Below are 27,529 nucleotides of genomic sequence, written 5' to 3'. Positions count from 1 at the left end.
TCCATGCCTCTCTTTCGCTTTGTCACAGCTTACCATTCTCCCTCCCCATTTCCTCAAGTCCATTCTCAGTAGGTCTGTGTCTTTATTCCTGTTTTACCCCTAGGTACTTCATGACTTTTTTTTTTTCTTAAATTCCATATATATGTGTTAGCATACAGTATTTGTCTTTCTCTTTCTGACTTACTTCACTCTGTATGACAGACTCTAGGTCTATCCACCTCATTACAAATAGCTCAGTTTCATTTCTTTTTATGGCTGAGTAATATTCCATTGTATATATGTGCCACATCTTCTTTATCCATTCATCTGATGATGGACACTTAGGTTGTTTCCATCTCCGGGCTATTGTGAATAGAGCTGCAATGAACATTTTGGTACATGTCTCTTTTTGAATTATGGTTTTCTCAGGGTATATGCCTAGTAGTGGGATTGCTGGGTCATATGGTAGTTCTATTTTTAGTTTTTTAAGGAACCTCCATACTGTTCTCCATAGTGGCTGTACCAATTCACATTCCCACCAGCAGTGCAAGAGTGTTCCCTTTTCTCCACACCCTCTCCAGCATTTATTGTTTCTAGATTTCTTGATGATGGCCATTCTGACTGGTGTGAGATGATATCTCATTGTAGTTTTGATTTGCATTTCTCTAATGATTAATGATGTTGAGCATTCCTTCATGTGTTTGTTGGCAGTCTGTATATCTTCTTTGGAGAAATGCCTATTTAAGTCTTCTGCCCATTTTTGGATTGGGTTGTTTGTTTTTTTGCTATTGAGCTGCATGAGCTGCTTATAAATTTTGGAGATTAATCCTTTGTCAGTTGCTTCATTTGCAAATATTTTCTCCCATTCTGAGGGTTGTCTTTTGGTCTTGTTTATGGTTTCCTTTGCTGTGCAAAAGCTTTGAAGTTTTATTAGATCCCATGTGTTTATTTTTGTTTTTATTTCCATTTCTCTAGGAGGTGGGTCCAAAAGGATCTTGCTGTGATTTATGTCATAGAGTGTTCTGCCTATGTTTTCCTCTAAGAGTTTGATAGTGTCTGGCCTTACATTTAAGTCTTTAATCCATTTTGAGCTTATTTTTGTGTATGGTGTTAGGGAATGATCTAATCTCAAACTTTTACATGTCCCTGTCCAGTTTTCCCAGCACCACTTATTGAAGAGGCTGTCCTTTCTCCACTGTACATTCCTGCCTCCTTTATCAAAGATAAGGTGACCATATGTGCACAGGTTTATCTCTGGGCTTTCTATCCTGTTCCATTGATCTATCTCTCTGTTTTTGTGCCAGTACCACACTGTCTTGATTACTATAGCTTTGTAGTATAGTCTGAAGTCAGGGAGCCTGATTCCTCCAGCTCCGTGTTTCGTTCTCAAGATTGCTTTGGCTATTCGGGGTCTTTTGTTTTTCCAAACAAATTTTGAAATTTTTTGTTCTAGTTCTGTGAAAAATGCTAGTGGTAGTTTGATAGGGATTGCATTGAATCTGTAGATTGCTTTGGGTAGTAGAGTCATTTTCACAATATTGATTCTTCCAATCCAGGAGCATGGTATGTCTCTCCATCTGTTTGTATCATCTTTAATTTCTTTCATCAGTGTCTTATAATTTTCTGCATATAGGTCTTTTGTCTCCTTAGGTAGGTTTATTCCTAGATATTTTATTCTTTTGGTTGCAGTGGTAAATGGGAGTGTTTTCTTGATTTCACTTTCAGATTTTTCATCATTAGTGTACAGGAATGCCAGAGATTTCTGTGCATTAATTTTGTATCCTGCTACTTTACCAAATTCATTGATTAGCTCTAGTAATTTTCTGGTAGCATCTTTAGGATTCTCTATGTATAGTATCATGTCATCTGCAAACAGTGACAGCTTTACTTCTTCTTTTCCAATTTGGATTCCTTTTATTTCCTTTTCTTCTCTGATTGCTGTGGCTAAAACTTCCAAAACTAGGTTGAATAAGAGTGGTGAAAGTGGGCAACCTTGTCTAGTTCCTGATCTTAGTGGAAATGGTTTCAGTTTTTCACCATTGAGGACGATGCTGGCTGTGGGTTTGTCATATATGGCCTTTATTATGTTGAGGAAAGTTCCCTCTATGCCTACTTTCTGCAGGGTTTTTATCATAAATGGGTGTTGAATTTTGTCGAAAGCTTTCTCTGTATCTATTGAGATGATCATATGGTTTTTCTCCTTCAATTTGTTAATATGGTGTATCACATTGATTGATTTGCATATATTGAAGAATCCTTGCATTCCTGGAATAAACCCCACTTGATCATGGTGTATGATCCTTTTAATGTGCTGTTGGATTCTGTTTGCTAGTATTTTGTTGAGGATTTTTGCATCTATGTTCATCAGTGATATTGGCCTGTAGTTTTCTTTCTTTGTGACATCCTTGCCTGGTTTTGGTATCAAGGTGATGGTGGCCTCGTAGAATGAGTTTGGGAGTGTTCCTCCCTCTGCTATATTTTGGAAGAGTTTGAGAAGGATAGGTGTGAGCTCTTCTCTAAATGTTTGATAGAATTCGCCTGTGAAGCCATCAGTTCCTGGGCTTTTGTTTGTTGGAAGATTTTTAATCACAGTTTCCATTTCAGTGCTTGTGATTGGTCTATTCGTATTTTCTATTTCTTCCTGAGTCAGTCTTGGCAGGTTGTGCATTTCTAAGAATTTTTCCATTTCTTCCAGGTTGTCCATTTTATTAGCATAGAGTTTCTTGTAGTAATCTCTCATGATCTTTTGTATTTCTGCAGTGTCAGTTGTTACTTCTCCTTTTTCATTTCTAAGTCTATTGATTTGAGTCTTCTTCTTTTTTTCTTGATGAGTCTGGCTAATGGTTTATCAATTTTGTTTATCTTCTCAAAGAACCAGCTTTTAGTTTTATTGATCTTTGCTATCGTTTCCTTCATTTTTTTTTCATTTATTTCTGATCTGATCTTTATGATTTCTTTCCTTCTGCTAACTTTGGGATTTTTTTGTTCTTCTTTCTCTAATTGCTTTAGGTGCAGGGTCAGGTTGTTTACTCGAGATGTTTCCTGTTTCTTAAGGTGGGATTGTATTGCTATAAACTTCCCCTAGAACTGCTTTTGCTGCGTCCCATAGGTTTTGTTTTTCCTTTGCTGCTTTTAATATGATTTCTTTGTGTTTATTTTTTGACAGTTTGATTAATATGTGTCTTGGCGTATTTCTCCTTGGATTTATTCTGTATGGGACTCTCTGTGCCTCCTGGACTTGATTAACTATTTCCTTTCCCATATTAGGGAAGTTTTCATCTATAATCTCTTCAAATATTTTCTCAGCCCCTTTCTTTTTCTCTTCTTCTTCTGGAACCCCTATAATTCGAATGTTGGTGCATTTAATGTTGTCCCAGAGGTCTCTGAGACTGTCCTCTGTTCTTTTCATTCTTTTTTCTTTATTTTGCTCTGCATCAGTTATTTCCACTATTTTATCTTCCACCTCACTTATCCGTTCTTCTGCCTCAGTTATTCTGCTATTGGTCCCATCTAGAGTATTTTTCATTTCATTTATTGTGTTTTTAATCGATGCTTGATTCATCTTTAGTTCTTCTAGGTCCTTGTTAACTGTTTCTTGCATTTTGTCTATTCTATTTCCAAGATTTTGGATCTTGGAAATAGAATCTTGGATCAGCTTTACTATCATTATTCTGAATTCTTTTTCAGGTAGACTGCCTATTACCTCTTCATTTGTTAGGTCTGGTAGGTTTTTATCTTGCTCCTTCACCTGCTGTGTGTTTTTCTGTCTTTTCATTTTGCTTATCTTACTGTGTTTGGGGTCTCCTTTTTGCAGGCTGCAGATTCGTAGTTCACGTTGTTTTTGGTGTCTGTCCCCAGTGGCTAAGGTTGTTTCAGTAGGTTGTGTAGGCTTCCTGGTGGGGGGGACTAGTGCCTGTGTTCTGGTGGTTGAAGCTCGATCTTGTCTTTCTGGTGGACAGGTCCACGTCTGGTGGTGTGTTTTGGGGTGCCTGTGGCCTTATTATGTTTTTAGGCAGCCCCTCTGCTAATGGGTGGCGTTGTGTTCCTGTCTTGCTAGTTGCTTGGCATAGGGTGACCAGCACTGTAGCTTGCTGGTCGTTGAGTGAAGCTGGGTGCTGGTGTTGAGATGGAGTTCTCTGGAAGATTTTCGCTGTTTGATATTATGTGGAGCTGGGAGGTCTCTTGTGGACCTGTGTCCTGAAGTTGGCTCTCCCACTTCAGAGGCACAGCACTGACTCCTGGTTGCAGCACCAAGAGCTTTTCATCTACCCGGCTCTGAATAAAAGGGAGAAAAAGTAGAAAGAAAGAATTAGTAGAAGAAAGAAAGAGAGAGAGAAGGAAAGGAAGGAAGGAAGGAAGAAAGAAGGGAGGGAGGGAGGGAGGACGGACGGAAAGAAAGAAAGAAAGGAGGGAGGGAGGCAGGAAGGAAAGAAAAAGAAAGAGTGAAAGGAAGAAGGGAGGGAGAGAGGAAGGAAAGAAAGACAGGAGGGAGGGAGGAAGGAAAGAAAGAAAGAAAGATAGGGGCGGAGGGAGGGAGGGAGGAAGGGAAGGTAGGAAAAAAGAAAGAGGGAAGATAAAGTAAAATAGAATAAAGTATATAATATAGTAGCGTTATTAAAAATAGTAATTATTGAAAAAAAGAAAAAACGGACGGATAGAACCCTGGGACCTATGGTGGAAGCAAAGCCATATAGAGAAAATCTCACACAGAAGCATACACATACACATTCACAAAAAGAGAATAGGGGGAAAAAAATCGAAAATTTTGCTCTCAAAGTCCACCTCCTCAATTTGGGATAATTCGTTGTAAAAAGAGGAAAAGGGGAAAAAGTCTGAAATCTTGCTCTCAAAGTCCACCTCCTTAATTTGGGATAATTCGTTGTAAAACGAGGAAAAGGGGAAAAAAATCTTAAATCTTGTCCTCAAAGTCCACCTCCTCAATTTGGGATGATTCGCTGTCCATTCATGCACTCCACAGACGCAGGGCACATCAAGCGGATCGTGGAGCTTTAATCCGCTGCCTCCGAGGCTGCACAGAGATTTCCCTGTCTCTTCTCTGCTCTCGCAGCTCCCGGGTCTCAACCTTGGACCTGGCCCCGCCTCTGCGCGTAGGTCGCCGGAGGGCGTCCGTTCTTCGCTCAGACAGGACTGGTTTAAAGGAGCCGCTGATTCGGGGGCTCTGGCTCACTCAGGCCGAGGGGAGGGAGGGGCACGCAGTGCGGGGTGGGCCTGCGGCGGCAGAGGCCGGCGTGACGTTGCACCAGCCCGAGGCGCTCTGTGCGCTTTTCCGGGGAAGTCGTCCCTGGGTCCCGGGACCCCGGCAGTGGCGGGCTGCACAGGCTCCCCGGAAGGGGGGGCGGTGGACAGTGACCTGCACTCGCACACAGGCCTTGTGGCGGCGGTGGCGGCGGCGGCGGCGGCGGCAACAGCCCCAGCATCCCACGCCCGTCTCCAGGGTCCGCGCCTTCAGCCGGGGCTCGCGCCCGTCTCTGGAGCTTCTTTAAGCAGCGCTCTTAATCCCCTCTCCTCGCGCACCAGGAAACAAAAGGGAAGAAAAAGTCTCTTGCGTCTTCGGCAGCTCCAGACTTTTTCCCCGGACTCCCTCCAGGCTAGCCGCGGCGAACCAACCCCTTCAGGCTCTTCCTGCCGCCAGCCCCAGTCCTCTCCCTGCGCTGTGATCGAAGCCTGAGCCTCAGCTCCCAGCCCCGCCCGCCCCGGCGGCCGAGCAGACAAGCCTCTCGGGCTGGTGAGTGCCGGTCGGCCCCGATCCTCTGTGTGGGAATCTCTCCGCTTTGCCCTCCACACCCCTGTTGCTGTGCTCTTCTCGGCTACTCCGAAGCTTTCCCCCTCCGCCACCCGCAGACTCCGCCCGCGAAGGGGTTTCTAGTGTGTGGAAATCTTTCCTCCTTCACAGCTCCCTCCCACTGGTGCAGGCCCCGTCCCTATCCTTTTGTCTCTGTTTATTCTTTTTTCTTTTGCCCTACCCAGGTATGTGGGGGAGTTTCTTGCCTTTTGGGGGGTCTGAGGTCTTCTGTTCAGCGTTCAGTAGGTGTTCTGTAGGAGTTGTTCCACGTGTAGATGAATTTCTGATGTATCTGTGGGGAGGAAGGTGATCTCCCCGTCTTACTCTTCCGCCATCTTCCTCCGGACTGTAGGTTGATCTTTTAATGCTTTATTTTCCAGTAAAAGAAACTTTTAGGTCAAATGCCTTAATGCTTATATATGTGTGTGTAGTTTGCCAACAGTAGTGATTTTACCTAGAAGCATAGGTAAGGACCTTTTATAGACATTTAAAAATGTGACCTTTTTTCTTACTGAGAATATGTTTTCCCTACATGCCTTTGTTTTAATAACATGTTTTTTTTTAATATCAGCATTTTCACTTCTGTATTGATATAACAGATTTGTGTTATGAATAATGGTATTTGTGTTTTTAAAATAGATCATTTGTATGTCTTTCACTGAGTCTATAAATGAGAACCTCTTGGCTCAGTATGATAGTCTGTGAATGAGGTTCTGTGTAGGTAGGACTTCTTTAGTATTAGCCATTAAATAGAACAATACATATTGATGGAAATCATTGGTGGAGATCATTGTGGAGATCATCATTCTAATACCTTTGCCTTTATTTTAGCCCAGTGGGTCTCAAACTGTAATGTGCTGGACCACTAGTATATATCACCTGGACCCCATATGCAGATTCTATTTAAAAAGGTACAATATGGGGCCACCCAAGCAGATCTGTATTAGAAACAAGTTCCATAGCTGATTCTAATGCTCATTGAATTTTGAGAATCACTACCTTAGAAATATTTTTATTGTGTTTTACTTTTAAATAGTTTGACTTGGAAGAAATTGCAGAAATAGTGCAGGCATTTCCCTCTGCCTTCCTCCAAACTTTCCCCAATAATAATGTCTTACATAACCATAGTACATTATCAAAACCAGGGAAGTGACTTTGGTACAATACTATTAACTTAGGTACAGACCTTATTTAGATTTCATCAGCTTTTACATGCATTCTTTATTATTTTTAAAAATTTGTCTTGATTTATAATTCTGTGAAATTTTATTACATGTATAGATTTGCGTGACATTCCACAATCAGAATACAGAACTGTTGCATCACCATAAAGGAACTCCCTCACATTACTCTTTTTAAAAAAAAATAAATTTATTTATTTATTTATTTTATTTTGGGCTGTGTTGGGCCTTTACTGCTGCATGTGGGCTTTTTCTAGTTGCGGCGAGCGGGGGCTGCTCTTCACTGTGGTGCATGGGCTTCTCATTACAGTGGCTTTTCTTGATGCGGAGCACAGGCTCTAGGTGCACGGGCTTCAGTATTTGTGGCACGTAGGCTCAGTAGCTGTGACTCACAGGCTCTAGAGTGCAGGCTCAGTAGTTGTGGCGCATGGGCTTAGTTGCTCCATGGCATGTGGGATCTTCCAGAATGAGGACTCGAACCCGTGTCCCCTGCATTGGCAGGCAGGTTCTTAACCACTGTGCCACCAGGGAAGCCCCCTTATGTTACTCTTAATAGTTACACCTTGCCTCCAATCCTGGCAGCCAGTGATCTGTTTTCTATGACCATGTCTGTCACTTGGGACTTACATAAATAGAACCATATGGTATGTAACCTTTTGAGACTGGCTTTTTCACTCAGCATAATGCCCTTGAGATTATCCAAGATGCTGAGTGTATCAAGGCTTGCTTTTTTATTGCTGAGTAGTATTCCATTGTATGGATGCATCACAGTTTGTTTATTCATTCTCATGTTGGAGTACATTTGGGCTGTTCCCTGTCTGGGTTTGTTATGAGGAGAGCTGCACTAAACATTGACATACAGGTTTTATGCAAACATAAGTTTTTGTTTCTCTCATGTAAATACCTAGGAATAGATTGCTGGGTCATATGGCATGAGTATGTAGCTTCATATTACACTGCCAAACCATTTCCCGAAGTGGCTGTGCCATTTTGCACTCACCTTCTTCAAGTCACCTATGAGAGATCTAGTTTCTCCACATTCTTGTCTGTACTTGATATATTCAGTAGTTTTAATTTAGGTGCATAATGGTATTTCATCATAGCTTTAATTTGCATTTCCCTAAATGGATAATAATGTTGAGATCTTTTCATGTGCCTCTTTCTCACATCCTCTTTGGTAAAGTGTTCAAACCTTTGCCCATTTTATGATTGGATTCTTTGTCTTCTTACTATCACATTTTGAGATCTCTGTCTATATTCTGGATATAAGTCTTTTGTTGGCTATGTGACTTACAAATATTTTCTCCCAGTCTGTGGCTTGTCTTTTTATCCTCATAACTGGGTCTTTCACAGAGCAGAAGATTTTACTTTTTGATGAAGTTTAGTTTCTTGATATTCTAAAAATCTTATGGATTGTGTCTTTGATGTCATGTCTGAGATTCTTTTGCCTAAGCCTTAGTCCCAAGGATTTTCTACTACATTTTGATCTAAACATTTTATAGTTTTATATTCTACATTTAGATCAACTTTAGGTTAATTTTTGTATCAGGTGCTACTTTAGATTTTAATATTTCTAAACTGTGAGACACTATTTCCAAGTAGTTTTTCTAGCCAATGTTTGATAAAACTTGTAGCTAGGAAACTTAACTTGGAAAATCCATTCCAAGGACTTTTCTTTATCAGTATGCAGTGAATGTTATGCCTTTGAATACAGTTTATGCCAACACACACTACTCCTCAACATAGATTTAAAACTTTAACAGAGTGAGATGACTAAATGCTGTTTGGTATTTACCAAAGTACATATTTGAGAGTAGATTATTGAGATTGTGACTTGAAAGCAACTTCTGCTTTCATTTTATGGTTGGTTAATCTACCAGTGTGCTTGCTTGGCTGACATAAACATTCCCACTGTTTAACATGCATATGTGCATATATTTTAATAATTATAACATCCACATTTCAGTTCCTTACCTAGTGTGCTTTTGAAAATTGAAAAAACATTCCAACTAAGAACTCTTTTTTTTTTTAAGACAATGTTTTTAGAGCAGTTTTAGGTTCACAGCAAAACTCAGCAGAAGATACAGGTTTCCCATAGACCCCTGTCCCCACACATGCACAGCCTCCTCCATTATCAGTATTCCCCACCAGAGTGGTACAGTTGTCACAACTGAACCTACACTGACACATCATAATCACCTGAAGTCTATAGTTTACATTAGTAATCACTCTTGATGTACATTCTACAGGTTTTGACAAAAACATAATGACATGTATTCATCTTTATAGTATCATGTAGGGTATTTTCACTGCTCTAAAAATGCTCTGTGCTCTACCTGTTCATCTCTCCCCACAACTCCTGGCAACCACTCATCTTTTTTATTGTCTCCATATTTTTGCCTTTTCCAGAATGTAATATAGTTGGAATTATACAATATGCAGCCTTTCCAGACTGGCTCCTTGCATTTAGTAATATGAAATTAAGGCTCCTCCATGTTTTTTCATGACAACAGCTCATTTCTTTTTTAGTGGAAAAAATGGAAATAATGGGATAATATTCCATTGTCTGAATGTACCATAGTTTATTTGTCCATTGGCCTACTGAAGGACATCTAGGTTGCAAACTAAGAACATATTAACTTCCTTTTAGAGAAGAAAATTTCTTTTTTTACATTTACTATTTTGTTGTTTCAGAGAACATAATAAGTAAAACAATTCAATTGTGGATGATTTTTTTATATTAAATTTAATAAGTATTTAACCTCTTTTGAAAAAGTAGAAATATAACTTTATAGGGCTTTTTATACTTAATTTTTATATGGCAAAGAGAAAAGAAGCCCAAAAAGTTCTGCATAGCACTCTCTCCCCATGTTTTTTTTAATCATTTTTGAATTTTTAAATTGTAGTGTCAAGCACATTTTTTATTTACCTTTTCAGGCTAACTTCCGTAAACGGCAGTGACTTTTCCATATATCAGTACATTGCCTGCAAGGCAACAAATACGAAGTTCAAAGGAAGCTTTCAGTAGATGATGATGAGCCCAGTTGCTACTGACATGTATTACCTACTGAGCAGAAGCCTATGCACAGAGTGAATGGGGCATGAAGTGAGCACTGGGTCATGGTTTTGAAGTCTCAGTTTGTTTCGGAGAAAAATTACTTGCTAATCTCTATAAATGTTTAAGAATTTAATAAGATACTAGTTTTTTTTAAAAAGGATAACACTTGTTAAGGGATTATCTATGTAAAACATTTGCACAGTTCCTGGAACTAGACAGGCATTCAGTTAAGTTAGTTTTTGTAGGGTCCATTTAGGATATCTTTGAAATTGTTTGGTTGGACTAATTTCATTTTTAAGCTACTGGTATTAGAGGACCTCATGTGGTATTTCTTTAATCTACCCAGATTCTTTCCATAGCACTGAGAACACAGTGGGTGCCCAATAATATGGTTGACTGTCTTGTGACTCATTGTTTACATTGCTTTCAAGCCTGTTTTTCAACTTTGCTTATTTGTTTTGATGAATTTTTTATCTCCTCCGTTGATACGCCCTTTTCTACTGAAGGCTTTTCTCATCTCTCTTCTTGTTGATGTTTGACTTTCTTAACTGTGCATAAAATAAACATCCCACATAAGATATTTAGGAAAACCCTGAGACGAGATGAAATTGCAGCAACATTTATGGGACAGATATGAGAAATTTAATATTTAATTTTTAATGTATAGATACACTTTCCTACTCTATATCTTTGTGTGGGGTTTCCTTGAGTGTGTATATATATGTGAAAATGTATTCACTTATATTTGTACATTTTTCTGTGTATAAATTATAACTCAGTGAAAAATATCAAGAGAAATTTATGTTTTCCTTCCTTCCATAAGGACCTTCCTTCTTAGAGAAAAGGAAGCAAAAATATAATGGGGTGGCTCAAGATGGCAGAGTAGAAGGACATGCACTCACGCCCTCTTGTGAGAGCACCAGAATCACAACTAACTGCTGAACAATAATCCATAGGAAGACACTGGAACTCTCCAAAAAAGATACCCTACATCCAAAGACAAAGGAGAAGCTGCAGTGAGACTGTACGAGGGGCGCAGTCACAATAAAATCAAATCGCATAACCTCTGGGTGGGTGACTCACAAACTGGAGAACAATTATACCACAGAAGTTCACCCACTGGAGTGAAGGTTCTGAGCCTCACATCAGGCTTCCCAACCTGCGGGTCTGGCAATGGGAGGAGTTCCCAGAGAATCACCACTTGAAGGCTAGTGGGATTAGGTTGCAGGACTTTGACAGGACTGGGGGAAACAGAGACTCCACTCTTGGAGGGCACACACAAAGTAGTGTGCACATCAGGACCCGGGGGAAGGAGCAGTGACCCCATAGGAGACTGAACCAGACCTACCTGTTAGTGTTGGAAGGTCTCCTGCAGAGGCAGGAGCTGGCTGTGGCTCAGCGTGGGGACAAGGACACTGGCAGCAGAAGTTCTGGGAAGTATTCCTTGGCATGAGCCCTCCCAGAGTCTGCCATTAGCCCCACCAAAGAGCTTGTAGCCTCCAGTGCTGGGTTGCCTCAGGCCAAACAACCAATAGGGAGGGAACTCAGGCCCACCCATCAGCAGACAAGCAGATTAAAGTTTTACTGAGCTCTGGGCACCAGAGCAACACCCAGCTGTACCCACCACCAGCCTCTCCCATCGGGAAACTTGCACAAGCCTCTTAGATAACCTCATCCACCAGAGGACAGACAGCAGAAGCAAGAAGAACTACAATCCTGCAGCCTGTGGAACAAAAACTACATTCACAGAAAAACAGACAAAATGAAAAGGCAGAGGGCTATGTACCAGATGAAGGAACAAGATACAACCCCAGAAAAACAACTAAATGAAGTGGAGATAGGCAACCTTCCAGAAAAAGAATTCAGAATAATGATAGTGAAGATGATCCAGGACCTTGGAAAAAGAATGGAGGCAAAGATCGAGAAGATGCGAGAAATGTTTAACAAAGACCTAGAAGAATTAATTTTTCAGAGATGAACAATACAATAACTGAAATGAAAAATACAGTAGAAGGAATCAATAGCAGAATAACTGAGGCAGAAGAATGGATAAGTGACCTGGAAGACAGAATGGTGGAATTCACTGCTGTGGGACAGAAAAAAGAATGAAAAGAAATGAAGACAGCCTAAGAGACCTCTGGAGCAACATTAAACACACCAACATTCACATTATAGGGGTCCCAGAAAGAGAAGACAGAGAAAGAAAGGACCCGAGAAAATATTTGAAAAGATTATAGTCGAAAACTTCCCTAACATGGGAAAGGAAATAGCCATCCAAGTCCAGGAAGCACAGAGAGTCCCAGGCAGGATAAACCCAAGGAGAAACACACTGAGACACATAGTAATCAAACTGACAAAAATTAAAGACAAAGAAAAATTATTAAAACTAGCAAGGGAAAAATGACAAATAACATACAAGGGAACTCCCATAACATTAACAACTGATTTCTCAGCAGAAATTTTACAAGCCAGAAGGGAGTGGCATGATATATTTAAAGTGATGAAAGGGAAGAATCTACAACCAAGATTACTCTACCCGGCAAGGATCTCATTCAGATTCGACAGAGAAATCAAAAGCTTTACAGACAAGCAAAAGCTAAGAGAATTCAGCACCACCAAACCAGCTCTACAACAAATGCTAAAGGAAATTCTCTAAGTGGGAAACACAAGAGAAGAAAAGGACCTACAAAAACAAACCCAAAACAATTTAAAAAATGGTAATAGGAACATATGTATCGGTATTTACCTTAAACGTGAATGGATTAAGTGCTCTAACCAAAAGACACAGGCTGGTTGAATGGATATAAAAACAAGACTGCTATATATGCTGTCTACAGGAGACCCACTTCAGACCTTGGGACACATACAGACTGAAAGTGAGGGGATGGAAAAAGATATTCCATGCAAATGGAAATCAAAAGAAAGCTGGAGTAGCAATACTCATATCAGATAAAATAGACTGTAAAATAAAGAACATTACAAGAGACAAAGAAGGACACTACATAATGATCAAGGGGTCAATTCAAGAAGAAGAAATAACAATTATAAATATATATGCACCTAATATAGGAGCACCTCAATACATAAGGCAAATGCTAACAGCTCTAAAACAGGAAATCGACAGTAACACAATAATAGTGGGGGACTTTAACACCTCACACCAATGGACAGATCATCCAGACAGAAAATTAATAAGGAAACACAAGCTTTAAATGATACAATAGCCCAGATAGATTTAATTGATATTTATAGGACATTCCATCCAAAAACAGCAGATTATACTTTCTTCTCAAATGCACATGGAAGAGTCTCCAGGATAGATCACATCTTTCTTTTTTTTTCTTTTAAAGAGACAGCCTTTTAAGGATTTTAAGGATTTTTTTAAGGATTTTTTTTTAAGGAGTTTTACATTGAAGACTTCAAAAAGTAGTAGGTTTTTAGAACTTATTTACCTGTATTTAAAAGGAAGTGTTGACAAAGATTTGCCAGAAATAATCTGAACAAGAGGGAAAATACAGCTAATACTACTGAAACCTACTAAAATAACTCCAGGTCATATGGTTTATCCAACATAACGATACCTCTCAATGCGGTCACTGATATGAAACTGACTGCTTCTTTTCTAAACACACAGTGGTATAATTAACAATATTCAGTCACTTCTTTCCTGAATATATAAAATTAAAATACCAATTAAAAAACTAATATATTCTTCTCTGTCAATGTTTCTTACAGGTACAATTTCAATATTTTCATTCAGTAGTGGTGTGGTTTAAGAGATTTTTCATTCACACGTCAAACAACAATCCACCCAAAGGGAATTGATAGTCTATAGGCTCCTAGTGCAAATAAAGAGTTCGGGAATGCAGCAACTGGCCTTTCTAAAATACAAAACAGATAAAATTCTTAGATGATAACATGCAATAAGCTCTACTAAGCAGCTGGCCACGGAACTAGAACATCTGATCATTTTCCTGGTGATTTCAATGGGATTCCAGATGTTTCTAAACTCAACTTGAACTCTCAGGCTTTGTATTTTGCTTTTCCAGTTTTGCTAATGACACAAACATTCAAATCCCTGAAGTATTCATTATAGTCAAGGGCATATCCTACAACAAACTTGTCTGGAATTTCAAATCCAGCAAAGTCTGGTCTATATCCAACACTTTGAGGTGTCCTTTTCACCAGCAAGCTTGCAACCTTGACCAGCTTTGGATTATGCTGCTTGACCAAGGAAAGCAAGGTTTGCATTGTTTTGCCAGTGTCAATTATATCTTCAACAATCAAGACATTCTTTCCAGTGAAAGTTGAGAGATCATCTCCACCAATTACTTTTATGTCACCTGTTGACTGGTCATTACAGTAGCTCTTCAGCCTGATAAAATCTACAGTCATAGGTATAGATATATCACTTTCTGTTTAGTGCTTTGATGTAATCAAGTAGGTCAGCAAAGAATTTATAGCCCCCCTTGAGCACACAGAGGGCCACGATGTGGTGGCCTCCCATCTCCTTCATCACATCTCGAGCCTGTCCATAATTAGTCCATGAGGAATAAACACTTTTTCCAAATCCTCAGCATAACGATTAGGTATACAAAATAAATCTAGGTCAAACCTGGTTCATCATCACTAATCACGATGCTGGGGCTGCGGGTCACCATAACGGAGCTGGCTGGTGTGCGGGCTGAGGGAAGACTGGGGAGGAGGAAGCTGGCAGCAGGGCCAAGCAGGAGGCAGCACCACATAGGAAAGCCCAGGATAGATCACATCTTGGGTCACAAATCAAGCCTTGGTATATTTATGAAAATTGAAATCCTATCAGGCATCTTTTCCAACCACAATGCTGTGAGATTAGAAATCAATTACAGGGGAAAAACGGTAAAAAACATAAACACATGGAGGCTAAACAGTACGTTACTATATAACCAAGAGATCACTGAAGAAATCAGAGGAAATCAAAAAATACCTGGAGACAAATGACAACAAAAACACGATGATCCAAAACCTATGGAATGCAGCAAAAGCAGTTCTAAGAGGGAAGTTTATAGCAATACAAGCCTACCTCAAGAAACAAGAAAAATCTCAAACAATCTAACCTTACACCTAAAGGAACTAGAGAAAGAAGAACAAACAAAACCCAAAGTTAGTAGAAGGAAAGAAATCATGAAGATCAGAGCAGAAATAAAGGAAATCGAAACAAAGCAATAGCAAAGATCAATAAAACTAAAAGCTGGTTCTTTGAGAAGATAAACAAAATTGATAAACCATTAGCCAGATTCATCAAGAAAAAGAGGGAGAGGACTCAGATCAATAAAATTAGAAATGAAAAAGGAGAAGTTGCAAAGGACACCACAGAAATAGAAAACACCGTAAGAGACTACTACAAGAAACTCTATGCCAATAAAATGGACAACCTGGAAGAAATGGACAAATTCTTAGAAAGGTATAACATTCCAAGACTGAACCAGGAAGAAATAGAAAATATGAGCAGACCAATCACAAGTAATGAAATTGAAACTGTGATTAAAAATCTTCCAACAAACAAAAGTCCAGGACCAGATGGCTTCACAGGTGAATTTTATCAAACATTTAGAGAAGAGCTAACACCCTTCCTCAAAACTACAATGAGGTATCAACTCACACTGGTTAGAATGGGCATTATCAGAAAATCTACAAACAACAAATGCTGGAGAGGGTGTGGAGAAAAGTGAACCCTCTTGCACTGTTGATGGGAATGTAAATTGATACAGCCACTATGGAGAACAGTACGGAGGTTCCTTAAAAAACTAAAAATATGGCCCAGTAATCCCACTACTGGGCATATACCTAGAGAAAACCATAATTCAAAAAGACACATGCACCCCAATGTTCATTGCAGCACTGTTTACAATAGCCAGGTCATGGAAGCAACATAAATGCCCATCAAAAGATGAATGAGTAAAGAAGAAATGGTACATATATTCAATGGAATATTACTCCGCCATAAAAAGGAACGCAATTGGGTCTTTTGTAGAAACGTGGATGGACCTAGAGACTGTCATACAGAGTGAAGTAAGTCAGAAAGAGAAAAACAGATATCGTATATTAACACATATACGTGGAATCTAGAAAGATGATACAGTTGAACTGGTTTGCAAGGCAGAAGTAGAGACAGAGATGTAGAGAACAGACGTATGGACAACAAGGGGGGGAAGCAGGTGGCGGGGTGGGATGAATTGGGAGATTTGGGTTGACATATACACACTAATATGTATAAAATAGATTAATAAGAACCTGCTTATAAAGAGATAAATAAAATTAAAAAAAAGAAGCAATGTGATGTTTGTAAAAATGCTAACCATATAAAGCTAAGTTGGGATGTAAAAAATATATATATAATGGGAATTTAAATTTGGAAAAGTTATTATTAAACTTTGGGACTACTTTTAAGATTGTTACATTGAGTGATTCTGAGAACTTCCTGAATTTACAAGAACTTGATTGACCTAAGTAGCAACCTTCTGGCAGTGTTTCAGACATTACAAAGTTCTTAGGAAAGTAAATCATTAACTCTCATTGAATACCTACTGTCTGTCAGGCGTTGTACTAGACTAGTGGTTCTCAAACTTGGCTGCACTTCAGAATTGCTTGGGGAGATTTTAAAATCCCCATAGCCAGTAAATCAGAATTTCCGAGTGTGGGGCCTGAACCTCAGCATTTTATAAAAGTCCTCAGGTGAGTCCATTGTGTAGCCAAATTTGAGCACCACTGGGTGAAGCGTGGGCTGAGATGGGTGGGGCTAGGCGTTGGCCCCCTCTTTTGAGTGGTCGGAGAACCACTATACAAGGAGGACACATTTGATCTGCTGTCTGGATGAGCTGAAGGAGCAGGCAGTTTGAAACTCTGTGGTGGAAACATTTGGGGCAGAGGGAGCAGCTCTGCAAGTCCCTCAGATGTGAAGGAAGGGAAGGAAGGCCAGTGTGAATTACACGGGGAGTTGCAACTGAGTAAACAGGGGAGGTTGGCAGGGGCTGGCTCAGTGATTTCTTAGACGTTAGCATGCATCAGAAGCACTTGGAGAGTTTTGTCGAAGGTGCATTGCAGGGCTTTACCCTCTCTGTTTCTGATTATTTAGGTCTGGGGTAGGGCCTGAGAATTTGCATTTCTAACAAGGTCCCAGGTGCTGCTCTGAAATCACACTTTGAGAACCACCAGGCTGGCTCATCTAGGGCTTTGCAAACCAAGAACAGGAATTTGGTTTTATTCTCAATGTATTGGGAGACCAGTGAAGGGTCAGAGATGTGATGTGGTCTGATTTACATATTTAAAAGATCACTCTTGGGCTTCCCTAGTTGCTCAGTGGTTAAGAATCTGCCTGCCAGTGCAGGAGACACGGGTTCAAGCCCTGTTCCGGGAAGATCCCACGTGCTGCAGAGCAATTAAGCCCATGCGCCACAACTCTGAGCCTGCGCTCTAGAGCCCGTGAACCACAACTGCTGAGCCCACACGCCACACTACTAGAGCCCGTGTGCCTAGAGCCTGTGCTCTGCAACAAGAGAAGCCACTGCAATGAGGAGCCCGTGCGGCACAATGAAGAGTAGCCCCTGGTTGTCACAACTAGAGAAAGCCCGTGTGCAGCACTGAAGACCCAGTGCAGCCAAAAATAAATAAGTATAAATAAATATATTTTTAAAAAAAAGATCACTCTTGACTACTGCAGAGAATAATACATTTTAAGGGACAAGAGCCGAAAGCAGGGAGACAAGTCAGGGGGCTGTTGGAGCAGTCCAGTCAAGAGCTGATGGCTTAATTGCCAGGTGGTAGCAGAGGAACTGGTGAAAAGTATACAGGTTCAGGATGTGTTTTAGAGCTAAAAGCCCACAAGACTTGATAATGAATTGGAAATAGGAGATAGGCATAGAGAGGAATTAAAATACACCTAGAATTTTTGCTTGAGTTAACAAGGGGGTTAGTGTGGAGCCATTCCCAGGGATGGGGGGGACTTGGGGGACGCTTGGATGAGAACTAGGGGTAGAGAGGAGAATCAAGAGTTTTGATTCTGAGATACCTGTGGGACATTCAAATGGCAAAGACCATGAGATTATTGGGCATATAAGTCAGAACTCAATAAACAGGTCAGGGTTGGAAACCCTGAATTTGAGAGTCATCAACTTGCAGATGGTGTTTAAAGCCATGGAATTTCATGAAATTACTTGGGCCTGAGGATTGTAGAAGAGAAGAGAAGGGGGCAGACAAGGAGCCCTGGGGTGGTCTCAACACTTAGAAATCAGACAAAGAGATAATGGCATTGAGACTGAGGAGTGGCAGTAAAGAAGGAGGAAACAGTAGGTTGTATTGTCATACAAAGTCAAGGGAAGAGAATCCCAAGCAGAGGGCTTGAGCAGCTGTGAAGTGTGTCCTTATTGGAATTTAGGCGCTTACTCAAATGTGAGATGAGATGTATAATTATCTATTAGATTTGAACACACATAGATGATTGGTGGTGGTGACCTTGACAAGAGAAATGTCTGTTAAGAGTCATATAATGCCTTAGGAGTCCCCTTGTTGCCTTTTGTCACTGCTTATCTTTTAAAGCCACTTAGATATATTTACTTTGATTAGATATAAGGCTCATCAAGAAAAGGGACCTTTTGTTCTTAATTGCTTTCCCTCAAGCACATAGCACAGTGTTATGCCAACCATTGGGACAGATTTTTGTTTAATATAATCTTCTCTTGTTTCATTAAACCCAGAGAGACACACTAAGAAATTGTTTTGAAGAACTGATCTCCACTTTATAGTTGAAATGCGTAAGGTAGGAACCATCAAAACATTGCCAGATACTGTACTTCAAAGGACCGTCTTGTCAACACTTACCATAATGCATCTAATGTTTGATAGCCCTCTGTACTGAGAGAGGGTGGCTGTTAAATTTCTTTTTGGTCATTAGAATGTGATACTTTAAAAACCTATTGTTTTAAGACTTATAATTCCGTTCTTTTATTTTGTCTTTAATATCAAAGCTGTATCTTTGTATAGTATTTCTCTGAATCTATGAGGATACTATATAAATAAAGCAAACAGATGAAAGCCCATTGGACTTGAGTAGCTTAGTAAGGATACAAGTATTGATATATCTCATATACAATTGAAAGATTTTTTTCTTTCAAACGAAGTAGAGGTATTTGAGTAGATTTCTGTTGTTTTGCTGAGCATCTCTTATTCCTTTTCATTTATTTTAAGGATATTAATATTGACAGGGATGGAGTGATGATTACAGTGGACACATGATTTTGAAGTGCTTTGTAGATCAAGTGATAAAAAAAATCAGTCAGTAGTGGTAGCAGGATACCATTCAAATGGTAATTTGAATTCTCTGTTAAAATTAAGTTTGGGTATTTTAAAGATCAGTTATTGCATAACGTGGAATCGTACCTTAATTTTCATTATGAACATTGAATATAATATTGAGATAATTTTCATGAATAAAATGATGTTTACCTAAACGATAATTTACTGTGGCTTGTTATTTTTAGGACTTGAGTGGTGAATTTTTGCATTGACACAGGAAAGGTTTCTATCTCAAATATCTTTTCAGTATAACCTTCTCTCCACCAACCTTGTGTAAAATTTGTTGCTGTAACTGTTGAAGGTAGTGGCCTCTGAGGAGCTTATGTGGAAATCCCTTGAGCAGGAAACTGGCCCAAACATCATTCCCATTTAAAAGGGTGGGGGGACTTCAATGGCAGTTACTGCATTTTTAACATATTAATGAAAACTAGCATTCGTCTAAGCCGTAAATTACAGTTGTTATTGCACGTTGATGTATTACTCTGCTTTACCAGAATTTCCTATGCTTCGATTATGTTAAAAGCTTTGATTATTTTCACTGTACTTTTGGCTTTGGGTGACATTTAATTTAATTTTGTTATTGTTTCCAATCATCTCAACTAAGAAATGTAAAACATTGGGAGAGATGTGAGTAGGTAAAAGGTATTTTAAAACTTCTGCTGGTGAGTAAGAGATCAAGTAAGTTAACAAAGTCTTAAATCTACTTAGGATTCAGGCCAAATCCAGGCCTCTGCCTGGTATTCTTTTCACTAGACTATACCATGTAGTAAGCAAACTTTAACTGGATAGACACATTCCTGAATTTAATGTAAATTGATCGCAGTCGGGAACCAACATATAAATGATCCTACAGGCTCTTCCTCCTAACTACTACTATTCTTTCAAGAACTGAGTCCCTTTTTTCTTTGAAGTTACCTTAATACCTGCCTTCACATCCCCACAGAGCTCATTTTAGCTTGCTCTCATTGCTCTGAGTCTTCAAGGTTACTCATCTGTTTTATGACACTTCGTTTTTTTGCTTTGTATTTGTTGTTTAATTACTTACATACTGCATCTTCCCTGTTGGATTTCTAATTCATTGTGGAAGGATCGTGGTTTGATTCCCAATATGCTTTCCAATTTTCAGGACCAAAGGTGACAAATGCTTTATTATAATAATAGAGAACACTAAGATGTTCATTTTTTAAAAAATTAATTAATTTATTTATTTATTTATTTATTTGGATGTGTTGGGTCTTCGTTTCTGCGCGAGGGCTTTCTCTAGTTGCGGCGAGCGGGGGCCACTCTTCATCGCGGTGTGTGGGCCTTTCACTGTCGTGGCCTCTCTTGCTGCGGAGCACAGGCTCCAGACGCGCAGGCTCAGTAGCTGTGGCTCACGGGCCTAGTTGCTCCGCGGCATGTGGGATCTTCCCAGACCAGGGCTCGAACCCATGTCCCCTGCACTGGCAGGCAGACTGTCAACCACTGCACCACCAGGCAAGCACCCACTAAGATGTTCTTAATAGAAGTTCCATGTAAATAATATTTCAACAAGTGCTTTGTTCTGCTTTCCTTTTTTTTTTTTTTTTTTAAGTTGGTTTACCTTTAGTAATTTAAGATGGGTTTTTGGGGCTTCCCTGGTGGCACAGTGGTTAAGAACCCTCTTGCCAACGCAGGGGACATGGGTTTGAGCCCTGGTCCGGGAAGATCCCACATGCCGCGGAGCAACTAAGCCTGTGCACCACAACTATTGAGCCTGAGCTCTAGAGCCTGCGAACCACAACTACTGAGCCCACGTGCCACAACTACTCTCGGCCCGCGTGCCTAGAGCCTGTGCTCTGCAACAAGGGAAGCCACCACGGTGAGAAGCCTGTGCACCACAACGAAGAGTAGCCCCTTCTTGCCACAACTAGATAAAGCCCACGTGCAGCAACGAAGACCCAAATGCAGCCATAAATAAACAACAAACAAACAAATAAAATAAATAAATAAATAAAGTTATAAGATGGGTTTTCATCATAGACTCAAAATACCTTAGGAAATAAGACAGTCATACATATAAGAACATTAAAACTGTTAGAGTTCATTGCGGTGTGCAATAGACAGGGAAAATGTACCAAGGAATTGTGATTCAATATGAACCTTAAAGGATAGATAATACAGGTAAAGGCAGAGAGAATGGGGAGGGCATTCAAACGGTGACTTGGGGGAGCAAAACTTGGAGATGGGAAGGTGCCTTCAATGATGGAAGCAGGGGGTGGGGAGGTGATGGTAGCAGCAGGAAGTGCCTATCAGACCTGCTATGGCACCACTTCTCTTGAAAGCCAAGTCCATTTTGTGGGCAAGGTTGTTCTTGATGCTTTACCTACCTGCGTGTGGTGGCTGGACTTGTCTTCTGACCTTCCTCATGAAACTCTTCTAAAGCCCTAAGGTTCCCAGTTATTCCTTGCTAATAAATCCAGTGCATAGTTTTCAACACTCATCTTCTTAAAAATAAAACATAATCAGTTTCTAAAACCTAACACAGCTAATTGTGAGTACCTTGGTGGTAAGACCTTATTCCTTCCCAATTACGTGCTTAGGTGCCTCATCTTTGTGGGAGGTATTCACTGAATGCATTCATTCAGTAAATATGAGTGCCTACCATGTGGCAGACATTATTCTAGAGATTTTATACATTAGCAAATAGGTTTGACACCAGGCAGTGGAGACAAGAACCTATACTCATGGGATTAATTACTCTAATGGAAGGAGACAGGATAAACAAGTATGTTAGTTGCCCTGACAAGCCCTCAGACAAAAGTAAGGCAGAGAAATAGAGGTGTTAATCTTAAGGTCAGGAACAGACTCTGCAGAGGAACCTGAGTAGGAATTGTCCTAAGTGTGTTCAAGGAAAGGCAAGAGTCATAGGATCGGAGTGCAGTGAGCCTAGGGTGAAAGTGGGACAGGGGAGCTTGGAGAAGCTAGAAGTAAGGGATGACAGATTATCAAATTCCAGATCTTATTTTGGCTGAGGTTGGAAGCCGTTGGAGGGCGGGAAAGGAAGTTCTGTGATCAAACTTAACATTTTAAGAGGATCACTCCAGCTGCTATGTTGAGAATAAAGTGTAAAGTGACAAGGTTGGGAGCAGGAAGACCACTTAGCAGCTTGAACAGAGGTGTTTGGTAATCAAGGTTGTTGATGGATTCTGGGTCTATTTATAATATAGAGCTGGCAGAATTTGTCAAGGGATTGGATTGTATGTGTGTGAGAGAGGAGATTTTTGGCCCAAGCAACTGAAAGAATTGAGATTTACTAGGGCTTCCCTGGGGGCACAGTGGTTGAGAGTCCGCCTGACGATGCAGGGGACGTGGGTTCGTTCCCCGGTCCGGGAGGATCCCACATGCCACGGAGCGGCTAGGCCCGTGAGCCATGGCTGCTGAGCCTGCGTGTCCGGAGCCTGTGCTCTGCAACGGGAGAGGCTGCAACAGTGAGAGGCCCGCGTACCGCAAAAAAAAAAAAAAGAATTGAGATTTACTGAGATGGGAAGACTTGGAGAGGAAAACATTTGGTTTGGAGGAGATGGGAAGAGGAATTGGAGGTTTAGCTGGAGATTCCAGTTAGTCATCTGAGTCCAGATGTCAAGTAGGCATTGAATTTATAAATCTGGAGTCTAAGGGAGAGGAGATCCAAGCTGACTATTTGGCATTTAAGATTTTCTTCATATACATTTTGCAAAATCCTTGTTGTATTTATTGTAATAATTTTTTAAATTTATTTTGGTTGCTACTGTAAAAGAAGTTTTTTCTTTCATTATACTTTGACTAGGTTTTGCTTATGTTTACATAGGCTATTGATGCTGGCATGTATCATTTTGTGCTAAGCCACCTTGCTGAATTCTCTTAATTTATAAAAGCTTTTTCATAGATTCACTGATTTCTCTTCTCCTTTGACTTTTCTGTGGAATTTTACCAAACTCTTCAATTCTGAGAAGTACCACTTTCTTTCATGGCTTGATTTGCTTTCCTTTGCCTAAAGTATCAATTATTTCTTGTCTTTTCATGTGAGTTTCTATTCATTCCCCCAAACCCAACTCATGTTTCCCATCTTGTCAAACATTTCTGGATTCCTAGGAAAGTTTCTCTTCCTATGAGCTGCAGCTGTACCATCTGCATACCTGTATTAGAACAGTCATCAAAATTTATTCTAATTTTGTATATATCTTTCAGTCCTTTTGGGGAAGGAGAACTGGGTCTTACTGTCTTTACATCCCCAGTGTTTAGCTGAATCTGCTACATGGTTGTCTGTTACAGGATAAATGTTTGTTGAATAGATGAGTAGTCAATTTGGGCAGATTAAAAACATTTGGAAATTGGATAAAGTTTTTCTTCATATAGATTTTATAAACTTGTATTTATTGAAACACTTCTAAAAATTCATTTTTGTCACTATTGTAAAAAATATTTTCTAATAATAATAAATATTAGATATTTATAAATATTTATTTATAATAAATAAATAATAAATATTTATTAAATATTAGATAAATATTTATAAATATTAGATAAATATTATAAATATTTTCTAATAATAATAAATATTTTCTAAAGCTTTCTAAAGTTATTTTCTATAACTTTGCAGTTATACTCCTAAAAATTAAAGGCCTATTATTTTAGAAAATTAATGTAGGAACCTTGTTTCTGTTTTTTCATGATGCTGAGTGCACAAACGTGCTTGGATTTGTAAGACCTTAAATTTTGAAAATACTTAATGGCTGGATGTTATGTATTTACTTACACAGAAGGCCTTCTATTTTGCATGGTTTTTATTTTTGCCTAGGAATCATCAAAGCATTGAATTGGCCATGTGTAGAATGTCTACTACTGTTTTGTTATAAATCAGTTAAGGGGTTGTCCTAGTAAGTGACACTGACACATATTTATTGGAATAATTATTTGTAACATTTTTTATTGAAATAGAAATATACTTTATCAAATAACCAATCACAGTTCACTGTTCATTGCTAAGCACAGTGGGAAATACAGCATGCTTCTTTCTTACAGGGAGTAATAAATGTAGGCAGAGAGATGAAACTGGTACCCAGGGGAAAAAAATGGGAAAAATGTTACATTTGTGGAATCTGTTGTATGTGCCTTATAGGGAGACATTTGATATAGGGGGGTGGTAGGAGGGTGTTTTCAGCTAGATTTTTTTTTTTTTTTTTTGCGGTACGCGGGCCTCTCACTGTTGCGGCCTCTCCTGTTGCGGAGCACAGGCTCCGGACGCACAGGCCCAGCGGCCATGGCTCACGGGCCCAGCCGCTCCGCGGCATGTGGGATCTTCCCAGAGCGGGGTACGAACCCATGTCCCTTGCATCGGCAGGCGGACCCCCAACCACTGCGCCACCAGGGAAGCCCCTTCAGCTAGATTTTGAAGCATAGGTAGAGTTTAATCTGGATAGAGAGGCAGAATACGCTAGATTGGAAAAAAATAGAATGAGAGGCACAAAGGTAAGAGCTATTAGGAGGTGTGGAAATGAGATACTGATTTCCATCCTCGGACAGTAAGAAGTTTTATAATTTGTTCCACCAAAGAAAATGCAGTACTTTTGCTTCGCTGTAGTGAACACACATTACTTGAATTTAATGAAGGCCGATATCAGATCTCTTTTGTTATCATGTTTCTTTGTATTGCCAAGTAATGCAAGCATATTGTTGAAAAGAAACAAACAAATATGCTGATTTTAAAAGGCAGAAAAAAGTTTACTTAATTCCATCATCCCTAGTAAGCTAACAGTTAACATTTTAGTGCATTTTTTTCCCTAGGTGTGAAAAACATACATACACACATTTTGTGTTTTTATTAAATGAGATCCTATTAGCAAATTATTTTTAAAATACGTATATTTTATTCTCTGTGTTTTGTTTTTGTTTTAGGAGAAAAGCAAAAGCCAAGGCACCGCTTCCTCCAGCTGAGACCAAATACCTTGATGCCTCTTCAGTTGATGATTCTGTAGAATCTTCTGCTTTTATCATGGAACAGAAAGAAAACATGATAGATAAAGATATTGAACTCTTGGTGGTTCTACCTGGGGATATTATCAAATCTACTACTGTTCATGGCAGGTACGATGGAGTGAAGGAAATACCAGGACTTCCCTTTCTTCTTCTGTAATTGAAACCCTCTGTTGTAGACTTCTTGATTTTTTTCTTTGACAGATACTTTATTCATCACTCAGTTTACTTATCTATTAAAAAAGTAAATGCTAAAAGGTATTAAAATTTTTATAACAATGCTTTAAATATCAAATGTATGAATTGCACAGCCCCAGTGAAGTGACTCTTGGAATTTGGAACTATTTTACATTTTGTTAGTCATTAAAAAAAAATTTTTTTAATAGCCTTTTCCAGAGGAACAGTCATCAGTTTTATTGATTTTCTAAGTCAAACTTACAAAGCAAGCCAGGAACCCATAAGAAAACTCTTTTCCTTCCCTTCCAAATTATTCTTTCTGTTTTAAGCTGCTTCTCCAAATTTGACTTTGCAGAAGTTATTAACTACTCTTAAAGGTAATACTCTTTTATTTATCAAAACAGATAAATCTGTCTGTAAAACTAGCAGGATTTTTCACATCATTGAATGATTTAATAAATTTATTTAAAATGTAGATAAATTTAATAGAAACATAGAATTAAACTTTAATCCAGCGAGAAGGGAATATGTGATTTAGGAGATTGATATTTTTAATACCTGAATAAAAATTGGAAAAATGGAATAAAGCCAAGTGTAATTTTCCATTTCATTTTGAAGTGGAAAGTTACATAAGTTGTATACTTGGTCTTGTTCCACCTTTTACCTTCAACTACCCGTTTGTTATCAAGAGTCCTGTTTTAGAAATTTAAACTATTTTGACCTTAGTATTGCATGTGTATGTGTATGTATATATGTGTGTGTAGACCGAAAGAATAAGCAGGCAACATATTGAGTACTGCATTTTTGCAATGTGGTTTTATCTAGATGAAAATTATTCAAGATAACCTTAATCTTGAGATTTATTCTTAGGATTATGTACAACTTTATGAATTATTGAAAGTTCATGAAAATAGAAAAGTTCAGCATTAGCAAACAATACATAGTATTGTGTATTAAATTCTCATTAAATTTAAGTAAGTTGCACTTTGCCATTTATTTTGTATTGGAAGTAGTTTTGGAGATGACCCATTGAACCATATTTAGGAGGTTGAGAACCCTGTGACTGACCTTGGTGGGCTTCCACCTTAGATGCAGGCGGGTTTTGCCTCTTCTGAGGGAGGAAGGCATCTTGTAAGTTAGAGACAGTGGCCATCGCATCATCTTCAATCCTTGAAATCACACCATTACCCTGGTTTTAAAATAATAATGGTAGTGGATGTGGCTAGGGTTAATAAAGGCAATTCCTCTTATGTTCCCTGAATTCAAGGTAATTTTTTTAAAAAGTCAGTATTTTTTCCTAGTTTTTCACTGATGCTGACAGGTAACAATGGTTTCATTATCAGTACTCCTCAAAATTTCATCTTGAATATACCAGTCATCTGTTTATATTGCCATCTTCTCTACTATCAGCCTTCTGGGTTCTTTTGTTTGTTCGTTTGTTTTTAAACCTCAGTGACTTCAGTATTAGAATCACAGGTTTCCCCTCTATCCTGTCACCCATTATAATTACTTTAAACTTTTCCACATGCTACCCTGAGCTAACTTTTCTTCTGTTTCCTTGACTCTGGGAAAATACATCCATAGTGTACATCCCCTGTCCACCTGGACCGTGGTATCTCACCACTTTGAAGCTGATCCAATACTGAGATCTTAGGTTCTCTCTTTGACATAACTTTTTTGAATCTAGCTTATCCACTTTCTCTTTCTTAATTGGATTTGTTCTTCATCCTCCCTATTAAGTCTAATTGATGATCTCTTCCTGTTGCTGCATTTTTCTTCATATTTGACTTGGATTCTGCATCAGTCATTTCTACCACACTTGTACTTACAAGGACCCTAGATTTTCCCCACCCTTTTGACCTTCCAGCATGTTTGCCTTCCAGGTTCCTAAACTGGAGTAATTTTCGATCAGTCAGCTTTTTGTTTCTGGGCCACCAACTGTTGTTGAGTTGCTTCAGTTTTCTTATCTATAAAAAATGTTTTATAACTGAATTGTTGTTGGAATTAAATGAAATACTTATCAGTGCC

The 27,529-nt window shown here is 39.2% G+C and overlaps 1 protein-coding gene and 1 pseudogene across 6 annotated transcripts in view; one reads left to right on the top strand and one right to left on the bottom strand.

Annotated features, from left to right (window-relative positions):
• Positions 1 to 27,529, top strand: part of COBLL1 (cordon-bleu WH2 repeat protein like 1) — a 165,208-nt gene that overhangs the window by 76,930 nt on the left and 60,749 nt on the right. For all 5 annotated transcript variants that reach the window (XM_082630045.1, XM_082630044.1, XM_082630046.1 and 2 more), the window contains one exon: positions 25,247 to 25,435. In XM_082630045.1, coding sequence (XP_082486171.1) covers positions 25,247 to 25,435 — 189 coding nt within the window. The remainder of the gene's footprint in view (positions 1 to 25,246; positions 25,436 to 27,529) is intronic.
• On the bottom strand, positions 13,885 to 14,682 carry LOC309809497 (hypoxanthine-guanine phosphoribosyltransferase-like; annotated as a pseudogene). The gene has a single exon. The product of its transcript is annotated as a hypoxanthine-guanine phosphoribosyltransferase-like (transcript).

Source organism: Mesoplodon mirus (assembly GCF_964341445.2).
Source record: "Mesoplodon mirus genome assembly, chromosome: 8".
NCBI classification, from domain to species: domain Eukaryota; kingdom Metazoa; phylum Chordata; class Mammalia; order Artiodactyla; family Ziphiidae; genus Mesoplodon; species Mesoplodon mirus.
The sequence above is the reverse complement of the archived record's forward strand: the minus strand, read 5'-3'. Positions and strand labels throughout refer to the sequence as shown.